The sequence below is a fragment of the Aotus nancymaae genome, unplaced genomic scaffold, assembly GCF_030222135.1.
Source record: "Aotus nancymaae isolate 86718 unplaced genomic scaffold, 86718_ANA_hifiasm-v0.15.2.pri h1tg000021l, whole genome shotgun sequence".
Taxonomy (NCBI): domain Eukaryota; kingdom Metazoa; phylum Chordata; class Mammalia; order Primates; family Aotidae; genus Aotus; species Aotus nancymaae.
In genome coordinates this window covers 24,040,955-24,054,965 of record NW_026988433.1, presented here as the reverse complement: position 1 = coordinate 24,054,965, position 14,011 = coordinate 24,040,955, and the positions used below count along the sequence as shown (strand labels likewise).

The window sequence follows — 14,011 nt, the reverse complement described above, 5'->3', positions numbered from 1 at the left end:
ATCCAGCCAAAACCGTCATGGTGCCACTGTTGAGAAACCTTGGTTTAGGTTGAAAGCCAGTAAATTAGCTACTGATTAACTTTGATACATGCCATTAGCAAACAGGGCTAGGAAGCTCAAAGATCCCAGGCTAGCCATAAACCTGGAGCTAGATACGTTTTTCCTATTTGGGATTGAGACAAATTATCCCTATTTGGGATTAAGGATAAAGGGTAGATTATTTTATGAATCTGTATAATACCAAATGAAATACATTTTTTTCTTTGTAGTATTATGAGGAGTTAACTTTCAAGGTAATCAAAACCAGGCTTTGTTTACAGAGCCACTGCTAATTTTTATTGACTCGGGCCTTTTTCTCTTGCAGTTCTGAATCAGCCAGGGGCCCCCAAAACACAGATTTTTATGAATGGCGCCTGCTCCCCATCTTTATTGCCAACGCTGTCAGCGCCGATGCCCTTCCCTCTCCCCGTTGTTCCCGACTACAGGTGAGCTGCCCTTTACAGGCCCCATCTGAGAGTTACCACTGCTCTTAGCTTCTAAAATTAGCTTTTCACAGAAACAAATTCGGAAAATGTAGAGGTTTATTTTTCATTTTAAGGTTAAGTTTCACGATTACACATTCCTATTTATTTTTGTCCAAAAATGGAAATCACTTTTAAACTAAGAATTTTTAAAGTACATAAAATTTACATATGCATATGTATGTGTGTATATATGTGTGTATGTATAAAATATAAAGAAAATTTAAAATCTCTTGGGATACCACCTAGAGATAGCCAATTAAACATTTAGGGTCATGCACTCTATATAAAGTCCTATGTGGGTATGTGAACACACATACATACAGTATAAACACACTCATTTGATACAAACATCCACATATACAATATATATATATACTCATTGAATGGACTTATTGCCATGCCAGTAAATACAGATCTGTATTTTAATAGTTGTGTAGCATTCGGTGGTATGGACTTACCATTGTATTGATCTCCTATTTAACATTAGGATTCTTTTGTTTTTGCCTATAAAGTCTTTTTTGTTAAAATTGTAAACCCCTGACGTGTGTTCCTCTCATTCAGCTCCTCCACATACCTCTTCCGGCTGATGGCAGTTGTCGTCCACCATGGAGACATGCACTCTGGACACTTTGTCACTTACCGACGGTCCCCACCTTCGGCCAGGAACCCTCTTTCAACCAGCAACCAGTGGCTATGGGTCTCCGATGACACTGTCCGCAAGGCCAGCCTGCAGGAGGTCCTGTCCTCCAGCGCCTACCTGCTGTTCTATGAGCGCGTCCTTTCCAGGATGCAGCACCAGAGCCAGGAGTACAAGTCTGAAGAATGACTGCTGTCTTGTGAGGCTAGAGCCGATGGCACTGTCTGCACTGTCCTGGAAAAAAGTAAAACTTACTGCGTGTGCAAGCAGCCCCACTAGAGCCTTCCAGCCTTCCGGTGTTCTAAGAGCAGGCTCCACCTGGGAGCCAGCCCCAATTCATACCAAATCAGGCTCCCTGAACACCTCTGTTCATGTGTGTACAAGGTACCATCATGTTAAGCAAGCATTCGTTATGTCTAGAGTGTCTTTTTACTCATCTGATACAGGTAATTTACAAAATTCAGACTCTTGAAGCTGCTCTTTTCATATTGTAATGTTAGGTGTTCTCAGAGGGGAGGAACCTTTGTCTAATCCTCCCACATTTCCACATAGATCTTTTATTTTTAATAAGCAGGCCCATTAAAAATTGTTGACAGGAATTAGTGAAATTATTAAAGGCAAGAATTTAGAAGAAAAAGTGCCTTTCACTTTCGATTGCTTTTGTAACACGTCCATTCTGAAATATTCCTTCCGGGTCACTCAAAGGACAGCAAGAGAACAGGTCAAAGTTGCCTAGAGAACACCTTCCTTTTTCTATGCCTTTTCTAACCTTTCCATTCTTTGTATGGAGTCAAGGCTCATCTGCCAAATCTGCCCCCTGGGGAAACTCACTACTTTGTCAGTTATAAGTGAAAAGCTTACTTGTTGCTTTTATCTTTTGTATATTGGACTGAGGTGTTATTATAGTGTATTATAAAACTGTGAATAGCCTGAACTGAGCAGTATCTTTGGAACACCTGATTCCTCTGCTGTGGAAACTCTTACACAAGGATCCACTGTGGAGGGTTACTTTCATCTGTTTATTTATTGCCATGCAGAGCTCTTAAGGTTTACGGGTAGGACCTTGGGGCTGTATAAAAAGACAATCCCTGCCCTGAGTTGAGAGCTGGCTTAGGAAGGAAGGGCTGACCATGGGGCTGCAGTCTCCCTGGACCTGTTTCTTCATTTGTGAAGTGAAGGGTTAGAGTTGACGACCAGCCCTTTCCACAAAAGAAGAAAGCAGCTTTTGACTTTTCAACACGTAACTACAGCCGGCATCTAGTATTGTCATGTTGCTCTAGGTCCATATTCTAAATTTATTCATTTCCAGTAGCCTAATACAAAGAGTTTGTATTGAGCACTTTCTTCCCTTTTCAGATAAGTCTCTGAATTGCAGCCCAAGGCCAAAGGAATTTGACACAGTAGTACCTATGTTTTAAGCTAGATTTTTAATTAAAAAAAAAAAATGGGTACCAAATTCAAACCGACTCATCAGAGATAAGATTTGGAATCAGACCTATCCAAAAGGTCCCCTGAGGTAAGGCTAAGACCTGTGCGTCCTCGGCTAGGAGCGAGCTGGCAGACACACCAAACAGTGCCTTGGCAGCAGCTCACGGTGCAGGAAGCCCTGGTGATCACTTGTCTGCTGGGCTCAGACGACACCCTGAGGACTCAGTAACTCTTGCTCTCAACAGAAGAGACTACGTAGGCTCTCCACACCCTGGACATTGGGATGGAAGGGGCAGCTTGAACTGTGTCCGTTCTGCACTCGCCCGCTGCAGACCTTGGCTTTGATGTTGAAATGAACGCACCTGTTTTACCCAAGTCTAGCGGAACAAATGCCCAATCATGTGACCTTAAAGTATACTGCAAAGCTGTAGCTTTAAGAAGTGATTGCTGTTCTGCCACTGCTAACTCTTCAAAATCTACCATTAAAGAAAAGATGGAGAAAAGGAGCTCAGCCTTGGAACATACGGTTGTAAGCAGATCTTTCTTTGCTCAGAGGCCAGGGTTTCAGCCAAGGCTGTAAATGTGAACAATATCTGTGCAAAGTCTTTTAACCTGACTTCTTTTGTAAATTATTAGGCATTAAGTAGCAGCCCAATAATCTGATTTCTAGTTTTAAGTTATTTTCAAAGTAAGTAGTTCTTTTGGGGAAAACCTAAGTTAAACTAGTAGTTTTTGCCATAATAACTGCTGACATATGTATTTGCTAAAGGTACTTTTGTATCTGCTGTGTATTATAGCAATAAAATAATCATTTTGTTAGAAAAAAATCACGTGGTTTTCTTTTGTAATGCACTGATCTGTTACAAACATCATCTTTCTGAATTCTGCATTGTTACATAAATGCTTTAAACCTTTCTGTTCCCTGTTGGTAAAGGAAATGCCAGCTCCCTCTTGGAGTCAAGAGAGAAAGAGAAAAGAGAACTGTTAAAAACGTTTTTATTTTTTAGTAAGCAAAATTTTACGAAACGTCAGATTAACCCGTGGAGCCAGAACCTTCTTTCTCACGGGAAGACTGTGGTACCAGTGCGTGTTGGTTGGGTGGTTCATCATGAGTAAGCTCCCGTGGGCCAGCGGCAGCCTGACCACCGCCACCCTCCGTGAGGGGCTTTTTCCACGGGAATCCTTATGCCGGAAGACAAAGTCTCTGCAGGCACCGAAGGAGACAGAGGCGATGGGGCTCCCAGGGGCCAGTTCTCTTTCATCGTCTCGGTGCTCCCCGATGTGGTCACAGCCATCTTTATACCTGCAATGAGAAAACAAGCCCAGTGCATGAAAACCACCATCTCCTGAAACGCCTGCACTGCCAGCCCTCGTTTGCTCACAGTGTGAAACTGCGCTCTGTGCACAGCTGTCTGTGCCGTGTTTCTGAGAGGGCCTGAGGTCCACAGCAGGCTCTAGGATGAGCCAACCCTGATGGGGTTTGGTGACCTATTTGTTCATGTGACTTATTTATTATTTATTTATGAGACAAGGTCTCACTCTGTCACCCAGGCTGAAGTGCAGTGGCACAATCATAGCTGACTGCAGCCTTGACCTCCTGAGCTCAAGTGATCCTCCCACCTCAGCCTCCCAAGTAGCTGGGACTACAGGTACGCACCACCCCACCTAGCTAATTTTTTTCTTTTCTACAAACAGGATTTTGACATGTTACCCAGGCTGGTCTCGAACTCAGGCTCATGTGATCCACTCCTTGACCTCCCAAAGTGTTGGGATTACAGGCATGAGCCACCATGCCTGACCAGTTCATATGCTTTAAAATTGAAAACATCCTCTCAGCAAACAGACACAAAAACAGAAAACCAAATACCACGTTCTTGCTCATCGGCAGGTGTTGAACAATGAGAACACATAAGCACAGGAACGGGAACATCACACACTGGGGTCTGTTGGGGGGTGGCTAAGGGAGGGACAGCGGGGAGGTGGGGAGGGTAGGGAGGGGTAACACGGGGAGAAATGCCAGATATAGGTGATGGGGGGATGGAGGCAGCAAACCACCTTGCCACGTATGTACATATGTAACAATCCTGCATGATCTGCACATGTACCCCAGATCCTAAAGTACAAAATAAATAATTTAAAATTTTTTTAAAAAAACCCTGAAAACACCCAAAGCCAAAATCACATCTTACTGTAGCCCCCCTGGCTGATCTATGTAAGCCTTTATCACATGATTTCGCCCTGCATTTAAAGGCCACATTGCTTGCACGGTCTGGCCTGTGCCCACCTCTGAGCTCATGCCATCTCATTCACTGCTTTCCGGCCATCCCAGCAGGATTTCTGCTTCACAGACACTCCCGAGTTCCTCTGCTCTTCCTCCAGATGTCTGTGGCTGGCACTCTCCATTTAGTTACCAGCTCAAATGCACTGCCTCAGCCCTCCTCTAACCACTCCATCTGAAGTGACCTTCCCTTAAACCCACCCAGGGTTCTCCGCTAGGGTGATTCTGTCCCACAGGAAAGGTATTGGGGGTGGGGAACACTACTGGCATTTAGTGGATGGAGGCTGGGGATGTGCTCAACATCCTGCAAGGCACAGGTCAGCCCCAACAACAAAGAATGGGCCCCAAACGTCCACAGTGCTGCCGCTGAGAAACCTTGCCCTAAACACAAACCTCTCAGCCATTCTCAGTCAAACTGGCCTGTTTAATGTTTTGTAAGATGGTTATTGCTGTCTGAAACTGTCTAGGGTCATACATGGTAGCTCACGCCTGTAATCTCAGCACTTTGGGAGGCCAAGGTGGGAGGATACTTGAGCCCAGGAGTTTGAGACCAAGCCTGGGCAACACAGAAAAACCCTGTCTCAAAAAAAAAGAAAAAGAGAAGAAGAAAGTGTCACGTTTGACTGTATGTTCAGGAGTTAATCACCTCTCACTTCCTACTCCAGGAAGACCGATGCTGGCGCTGTTCCAGTCCTAGAGCCCTGATGCACTAAAGAATGATGTGTACCAATGACCCAAATAGGGTGGAAGCCTAAACACTTCCTTTTGGAGGAGATAGAAGCCTTGAAACATTGAGTCCACTAAACAGACAGGGTGTCATCACCTGTTGATAAGCACAAAGTTGAAGGTCTGTCCGGTCACCCCAGAGACGCGATCCCGGATGCGCTCTAGAACTGGGATCCACGGCTTTGGAGACAGCGTGAGGCCTGAGAATGTGTAGGTCAACCCAGCGTCGCCGTACGTTGCCTGCTTCCTGGGCACACTGTGCCACTTCCCAAACACCTGGACCCTGGCCAGCACCCCTGGACAGAGGAAACATGGCAGTTCCTTTCCTCCTGACACCCCCTCCAGAAATCCAGACAGCACTCCCACCGCCACCACCAGAAATCCAGTGTCCCACACACATGATCCCTGGGTATTGCAGTAAGACAGGAATAACATTTCCCTGTCATTCCATGCATTTTCTTTTTTGTGAGACAGAGTCTTGCTTTGTCACCAGGCTAAAGTGCAATGGTGCAATCTCGGCTCACTGCAACCTCCGCCTCCTGGGTTCAAGTGATTCTCCTGCCTCAGCCTCCTGAGTAGCTGGGATTACAGGCATGCACCACCACCATGCCTGGCTAATTTTTGTATTTGTAGTAGAGACGGGGTTTCACCAGGTTGGTCAGGCTGGTCTCAAACTCCTGACCTCATGATCCACCTGCCTCGGCCTCCCAAAGTGCTGGGATTACAGGCGTGAGCCACTGCGCCCCGCCTTTCCATGTAATTTAAACCCCTCCTCAATCATCATTTTGGCTTGCCCCAAATTTTCTTTTGTTTTGAGACAGGGTCTCCCTGTGTCACCCAGGCTGCAGTGCAGTGGCACAATCTCAGCTCCCTGCAACCTCCACCTCCCGGGCTCCAGCAGTCTTCCCGCCTCAGCCTCCTGAATAGGTGGAACCACAGGGGCACGCCACCATGCCTAGCTAACTTTTTTTGCATTTTTTTGTAGACACAGGGTTTCACCATGTCGCCTAGGCTGGTCTTGAACTCCAGGGCTCAAGTGGTCCACCCACCTCGGTCTCCCAACGTGCTGGGATTACAGGTGTGCACCACTGCACCCAGCCAATTGTCCCAAACGCTCATGTAAGAACAGTGAGTCTTGTCCTATCAGTAGGGAAACATGGTCCTGGGCTACTGTTTTAGTGAACACTGTAACTTAACTGCCTTAACTACAGTAAGAGCAGAATAAAGAGGCTGAAATTGGAGACAATAAAGTCAGTTTACAGGCTAGGATGGTTTTGCCAGCTGTGGGGACTAAGGGAGTATGGTCCCATTAAAGATGGGGCTCACATAGCTGGGGTCTCTTGTGGGCATTTCTTTTTTTAAAGAGATGGTGAGCCAGGCGTGCTGGCTCATGCATGCAGTCCCAGCACTTTGAGAGGCCAAGGCAGGAGGACCACTCGAGACCAGAAATTTAGTTAACAGTCTGGGTAACACAGTGAGGCCTACAAATAAGTTAAAAATTATCCAGGCTGGTGGAGTAGGCCTGTGGTCCCAGCTACTTAGGATGCTGAGGTGGTCAAGGCTGCAGTGAGCCAGGACTGTGCCCCTGCCCTCCAGCCTGAGTGAGACCCTATCTCAAGGCATAAAAGAATAAAGCGACGAGGGGTCTTGCTATGTTGCCCAGGCTGGACTTGAACCGCTGGTTTCAAGTGATCCTCCCGCCTCAGCCTCCAGAGTAGCTGGGATTACAGGTGTGTGTCACCATGCCTGGTGTGTGGGCTTTTCTTTTCTTGTTTCTTTTCGAAACAGAGTCTCACTCTGTTGCCCAGGCTGGAGTGCAGTGGCACGATCTCAGCTCACTGCAACCTCCACCTCCCGGGTTCAAACGATTCTCCTGCCTCAGCCTCCCGAGTAACTGGGATTACAGGCGTGTGCCACCATGCCCAGCTAATTTTTTTTTTTTTTTTTTTTTTGTATTTTAGTAGAATTGTATTTTAAGGGTTTCACCATGTTAGCCAGGCTGGTCTGGAACTCCTGACCTCAAATGATTCACCTGCTCAGCCTCCCAAAGTGCTGGGATTACAGATGTGAGCCACTATGCCCCACCTCCTGTGGGCTTTTCTATGCCTCTCTGCCAGGTCCTTGTGTCCTAATTAGAGGGTACCGCCGTGGTTCTCAACATCTGCTCCCCGGGCCAGCCACAACCAGCAGCACCAGCAGCACCTGGAATCTCCTTAGAAACTAAACCACAGGGGTGGGGCCCAGCAATCCAAGTCCTGCCAACAGCAACTCCACTGGGTGATGCTGAGAACCACTGGCGTAGAGGAATTACCTGGTTATTTGCCATCTCTCCTATGAGACCAGTGATTCGCAACCCTGACTACCCATGAGAATCACCTGGAAGCTTTTTAAAAACACGAATGGTCAGCCTGCACTTGCAGGAATTCTGATTGAAGTGGTCTGCAGTAGAACCCAGCACGTTTTTTCGCTTTGTTTTGTAAATTTTTCCAGAAGATGCTTATCAGTAGCCAAGTGGAGATTCACTTGAGTCATCTATCAGCTCCCAGTGGACAGGCAAATCCAGTTTTTTTCAAATTTATGTCCTAAGCACCTAAGGGGCTTAGCTCAGAGGTGCTCAAAGAATATTGGTTGAATCCATTAGCGAACCCATCAAAGAATAACAGATCCTGAGTTCAGATTTCTCCAAACATACGATCATTAATTGCACCAAACAAGCCCTCAATATACACACACACACACACACACACACACACACACACACACACACACCTCTGCTTACCTGTAAAATATTCTACTTCTTTCTCCAACTCTTGGAAAATCTCATCTGCCTCAGCTTTGCCGAACAGCACTGTGTAACTGCAGTCCAGGCCTTCCGCCCGAATGTACCGCCAGCTGAGGCCTGTGGAGTGGCCTCCATTCCCCGGGGCCTCTCCCCTGGGCCTCTTCCTTGTGCTTTCTTGGTCTCCTCCCAACACAAGGGGCTCTTCTCCAGTTGCCTCTTGCTCCTCCCGCTTCCTCAAAAGGCCCCCTTGAGCCCCTTTCACCAGGAATCTATCCATTCCGTCCCCACAGGAAAGAAGGGACGTCAGTGGTAAAGCCAAGACAGAGATTGCTCAAGTTCTGTCCTCCGTGCAAAAATCAGTTTGTCCAAGGGGTCTCACAGTAACATTCCTAGTTCTACGTTTTCATTTTAAAGTTTAAAACCACGTCCTAGAAAGGAAGCAGAAGATGTTAAAGCCGGAAGGGACCCTCGGGACAATCTGATCCAGGGTCCCCCACGTCCACCTGTGCATCAGAATCAGCTGGCTTGCTTGCAGAAACCCAGAGCTCTGCACTCCACGCCCGAGCACCTGAATTGTTAAAGAATCCCCCGGGAATTCGCAAGCCACAGCTAAACTTAGAAACTACAATCCAAGCCCTCATTTTGCAGAAGGGAAAACTGCTGCCCAGAGAAGGAAAGGAGTTTGCCCAAAGTCAACCGGTTGCCCCTTTTAAGAAGGAGGGACCCGTAACTGACCTCGCGGCCCCCCACCAGTGTTAAACTAGGTCAGTCTCGTGATGCGCAAACGGAGACGATTCAGAAAGCAGACGCAAAGCGGTAAACACGGGTAAACCGCACGCCAAATTCTAATATTACTGCAACACGTGCGTGGGGTGGAGGTGGCGAGAGTGCTCTAGAATCTCAGCCCCTGCGCAACTCGGAATCCCATATACCCCTGGGGGCGGGAAAGACGCGAGGCAGCGAATCGGTCGCGTCATTTCCGGAGCGCGCTGGGAACTGCAGGCAAAGGCTCGCAGCGAGCAGCCAGGCGGCCCTCTGGCGCTACCTGCCGGCCCTCCCCGTGCGTGGCAAGCACTGCTGTGTTCCGGTTGATCATCTGTCTGTTCGGCCACTGTTGAGGATCACCGCTGAAGTGAGAACTGTGGTTTGGTGTCATGTCCTTCTGGGGGTTACTTGGTGTCCGGAAAGGATGTTGGGCCACCTGTATATTGTCACGAGTGGGAGCACGAGTTCTGCAGTCGGATATCGTGGCTTCCATTTCTATCTCCTCCGCCCTGGCTGTGTGGGCTCCCACAGGTCAGCTCACCTCTCGGGTTGAGTTGCCTCATCTGCGAGTGGGAGCTACAGCACCCGTGTCATGAGAGCGCCTGAGGAGACGACAGGATGCTCTGACCTCTAAATAAACATCGGTTCCATTATTGCTCCTGTTTTTTGTTTTCTTGTTTTTTGTTGTTGTTCTTGTTTTGTTTTTTTGAAACAGGATCTCACTCTGTTGCTGAAGCTGGAATGCAATGGTGTGATCGTGGCTCACTGAAGCCTTGAGCTCCTGGGTTCAAACGATCCTCCCGTCCCAGCCTCTGGAGTAGCTGGGACTATAGGCACACCCTACCCCACCCAGCTAATTTTTTTTTTTTTTTTTTTGAGTAGAGATGGAGTCTTGCTATGTTGCCCAGGCTGGTTTTAAACTCCTGGGCTCAAGTGATCCTCCCACCTGGGCCTCCCAAATTGTTGGAATTACAAGCATGAGCCACCATGTCCGGCTCCTAATTTTTACTTACTCTCTGTCTCTCCTCCTGTCGTCCCTCAATGGAATGTAAGCTCCATGAGATTGGAGGCTTTGTTTTGACAGGTTCTGACAAATGTACAGTATTGTGTGATCACCACCACAATCAAGATCTAGGACAGTTCCATCCCTCCATAAAACTGCTCCGGCCTCTTATCAGCTTGCCCCATCACCCAGCGTCAGCAACCACTGATCTGTCTTCTCTCCCTATAGTTTTGCCTTTTCCAGAATTTCATATATGTGGAATTGCTATGGTTTGAATATTTGTCCTTCCAAAATCTATGCTGAAATTTAATCCCCAATGTGGCACTATTGAGAGGTGGGGACTTTAAGAGGTGATTGGGACACGAGGGCCCTGTCCCCATAAATGAATTCATAAATGAATGGGTTACCATGGGAGTGGGACTGGTGGCTTTATAAAAGGAAAAAGAGAGACCTGAGCTAGCACACTCAGGCCTCTCGCGATGCGATGCCCTGCACAGCTCCAGGACTTAGCAGGGTCCCCACCAGCAAGAAGGTTTTCACCAGATGCAACCCTCGACCTCAGCCCTCTCAGCCTCTATGAGAAATACATTCCTTTTGTCAGTAAATTACCTGGTTTCAGGTATTCTAAGAAATGGAAAACAGACTGAGACAGGAATCCTAAAATATATATAGCATTTGTGTGACTTCTTTCACTTAAGCATATTGCTTTTAAGATTTATTTACCTTTTTTTTGTTTGAGACAAGATCTGGCTCTATTGTTCAGGCTGGGGTACAGTGGTATGATCTCAGCTCACCGCAACCTCCACTTCCCAGGCTTAAGTGATCCTCTCACCTCAGCCTCCCAAGCAGCTGGATCTACAGGCATGCACCACTATACCCAGCTAATTTCTGTATTTTTGTAGAGATGGGGTTTTGCCATGTTGCCCAGGCTGATCTGCCTCATGTTCAGCTGGTGAGCTGAAGCAATCTGCCTGCCTTGGCCTCCCAAAATGCTGGGATTACAGTCATGAGCCACTGTGCCCGGCCGTATACCCACTTTTGTATCACTTGTTTGTTCCTTTCTATTACTGGTATAGTCAGGGTGCCCCACGGGAGTGGGTCCCATATTAGGGTTGTTCGCCGGTTTTAGGCTACTATGAGCAAAATCCCTGTAAACATTCACATACAAGCTTTTGTGTGAATATAGATTTTTCATTTCCCTTGGGTAAATGCCTAAGTGTGGGAGTGCTGGGTCACATGCTAAGTGTATGCTTCCCTGTATACAAAACTGTGGAACTGTTTTTTCAAAGTGGCTCTAAGGGCAAATGATTTTCAGCTCTGAGCCTCTCTCCCTTCTTAGACTTCAGCTCCTTGTCCTAGGCACTGAGATACACCAGCAACAAGAAGGAGCAAGTTCCTTTCTTCACTCAGGTTACAACTGGAGATGGAGACAGAAACACATGAGGAAACAATAAATAATATGCTGTCTCTAAATAAATTGCATAAAGGCCGGGCGCGGTGGCTCACATCTATAATCCCAGCACTTTGGGAGGCTGAGGCGGGTGGATTGCCTGAGCTCAGGAGTTCGAGACCAGCCTGGGTAACATGGTGAAACACCATCTCTGCTAAAATACAAAATATTAGCTGGGCATAGCAGGTGCGCCTGCAGTCCCAGCTACTTGGGAGGCTGAGGCAGGAGAACTGCTAGAACCCGGTAGGTGGAGGTTGCAGTGAGCTGAGATTATGCCACTGCACTCCAGCCTGGGTGACAGAGAGAGACTCCGTCTCTAAAAAAACAAAGAAAGAAAAGAAATTGTATAAAAAGAAAAAATAAGTAAATAAATAAGATGCTTTTGTCTAGTATAGCAGCTATAGAGCGATGGACTAGAAAGTAGGACAGGAGAAGACCTTTTCAGGGAAAGATCCTGAGCTGAGACCTGAGGCTTTCCAGGCCAGGGCATGGTGAGAGCAAGGGTGTGCAGGCCACAGGGGGACAAGCTGGGTGTGTCCAGCAAATGTGCCTGGAGCCGGATTCAGTAGTGGGGGCTTCCATCGGAGAGGAAGCAGCATTGAGAGCTGGGTAGGAAGCTGGGGTTTATTCTAAGCCTATTTGGAAAGCATAGAAGGGTTTTAACCCAAGGATTGTCTTTTTTTTCTTTTTGTTTGTTTTTAGACAGGGTCTTGTTCTGTTGCCCAGGCTGGGGTGCAGTGGCGCAATCTCAGCTCACTGCAGCTTCCACCTCCCGAGTTCAAGTGATTCTCCTGCCTCAGCCTCCGGAGTAGTTGGGATTACAAGTGCATGCCACCATGCCTGACTAATTTTTGTATTTTTAGTAGAGATGGGTTTTCACCATGTTGGCCAGGCTGGTCTCGAACTCCTGGGCTCAAGCGATAAGCTCCTCCCTTCGGCCTCCCAAAGTGCTGGGATTACAGACGTGAGCCATAGCACTGGGCCAGTCCTGGGTATTGTCATGATGTAAAAATCTCTTCCTAGAAAGGAGAACACTTCCCAGCAGGTCTTCTGTAGCCAGGAGATGCAAGAGCAGCAGTTGAATTTGACGTTTGTTTTGGAGAAAGAACCAAAGGGAGATACGGATGGTTTGGATGTGAGGGAGGGAAAGAGAATCCTAAGTGTATTAGTAGTGGTGGGGAGGAGGCACAGTGGTGTCATTTGGAGAATAAATCGTTGGGATTTAACCTCTATGACCCAAAAGTCTCCCACAAGCCTGATACATTAGGCAAAATGTTTGACTGCTCTAAGCCTTAGTTTATCGTCATAAAATAGGTCATGAAAATTGCGTGAGATAATGTATATAATAGTTCAACAAATACTATTATATCTTTTGTGTGTTTGTTTTGTTTTTGAGATGGAGCCTCACTCTGTCACCCAGGCTGGAGTGCAGTGGCGCAATCTCGGCTCCCTGCAACCTCCGCCTCCCGGGTTCAAGCGATTCTCCAGCCTCAGCCTCCCGAGTAGCTGGGATTACAGGCGCGCGCCACCATGCACGGCTAATTTTTGTATTTTTAGTAGAGACGAGGTCTCACCATGTTGGCCAGGCTGGTCTGGAACTCCTGACCTCAGGCGATCCACCTGCCTCGGATTACAGTGTTGTGATAACAGGCCTGAGCCATCAAGCCTGGGCAGTACTATTATATTGTTCACTGCACTCCCACAACACCCCTAAGAGGCAGGTACTTTTCTCCACCCACCCCCTACGCCGCGCCAGAGACGGTCTCGCTCTGTCGCCCAGGCTGGAGTGCAATGGCCCGATCAAAGCTCACTACAGCTGCGACCTTCTGCGATCCTCCCGCCAGGGCCTCCCAAAGCCCTAGGATTACAGGCATGCGCCACCGCGCCCGGCTTTTTTGTCTTGCAGCTGAGCCTGGAGAGACTTTCCAATGGTCAGAGTTGAGCCGAAGGCACAAAGAGAATGAAATAATAGGCCCCGGGGCACCGTTGCACGCCCCATCTCCTCCCAGGGGCGTTGCAAGGCAGCCCCTCCCGCACATGCGCACTGGGCCTTCCACAGCCCCCCGCCCCTAGCAAAGCCCCCCGCTCGGAGCATGCGCGGGCCGCTTGGCGCCAATTGTTGACCGCCGCAGCCAGGACCAGCTTCGCGGGTTCCCCGGCGGCGCGCATTCGCTGCCTCCTCGGCTCCGGGATGATAGGCCAGAAGACGCTCTACTCCTTCTTCTCCCCTAGCCCCGCCAGGAAGCGACGCGCCCCCAGCCCCGAGCCGGCAGACCTGGGGACTGGCGTGGTGGCTGTGGCTGAAGAGAACGGAGATGCGGCGGTGAGGCGCGGCGTGGGGCCGGGGCTGGGGTGGTGAAGGGGGAGGAAGGTGGTGGGCCCTGTCTGACTGAGGGCGTGCAGGAGCGCGCCTCTGAC

At 48.3% G+C, this 14,011-nt stretch overlaps 2 protein-coding genes across 5 annotated transcripts in view; one reads left to right on the top strand and one right to left on the bottom strand.

Annotated features, from left to right (window-relative positions):
- USP30 (ubiquitin specific peptidase 30) overlaps positions 1-3,411 on the top strand; it is a 34,199-nt gene extending 30,788 nt beyond the window's left edge. For both annotated transcript variants that reach the window (XM_012469126.3, XM_012469124.3), the window contains exons 12-13: positions 365-485; positions 1,086-3,411. In XM_012469126.3, coding sequence (XP_012324549.1) covers positions 365-485; positions 1,086-1,350 — 386 coding nt within the window. In that variant the 3' untranslated portion in view covers positions 1,351-3,411. The remainder of the gene's footprint in view (positions 1-364; positions 486-1,085) is intronic.
- A 156-nt stretch (positions 3,412-3,567) lies between these two features.
- Positions 3,568-9,326, bottom strand: ALKBH2 (alkB homolog 2, alpha-ketoglutarate dependent dioxygenase). Of its 3 annotated transcripts, XM_012469127.2 has the most exons (4): positions 9,111-9,326; positions 8,373-8,803; positions 5,691-5,889; positions 3,568-3,892 (listed from the first exon to the last, which is right to left on the bottom strand). In XM_012469127.2, exons 2-4 carry the CDS (start codon positions 8,650-8,652, stop codon positions 3,586-3,588), a joined length of 786 nt encoding a protein of 261 aa, XP_012324550.1. In that variant the 5' UTR covers positions 8,653-8,803; positions 9,111-9,326; the 3' UTR covers positions 3,568-3,585. The 3 variants fall into 3 exon arrangements, with proteins under 3 accessions (XP_012324550.1, XP_012324551.1, XP_064235948.1); XM_012469128.2 differs by lacking the exon at positions 5,691-5,889 and having other exon boundaries at positions 9,111-9,323; XM_064379878.1 differs by lacking the exon at positions 9,111-9,326 and having other exon boundaries at positions 8,373-9,104.
- Between the last annotated feature and the right edge of the window lie 4,685 nt (positions 9,327-14,011).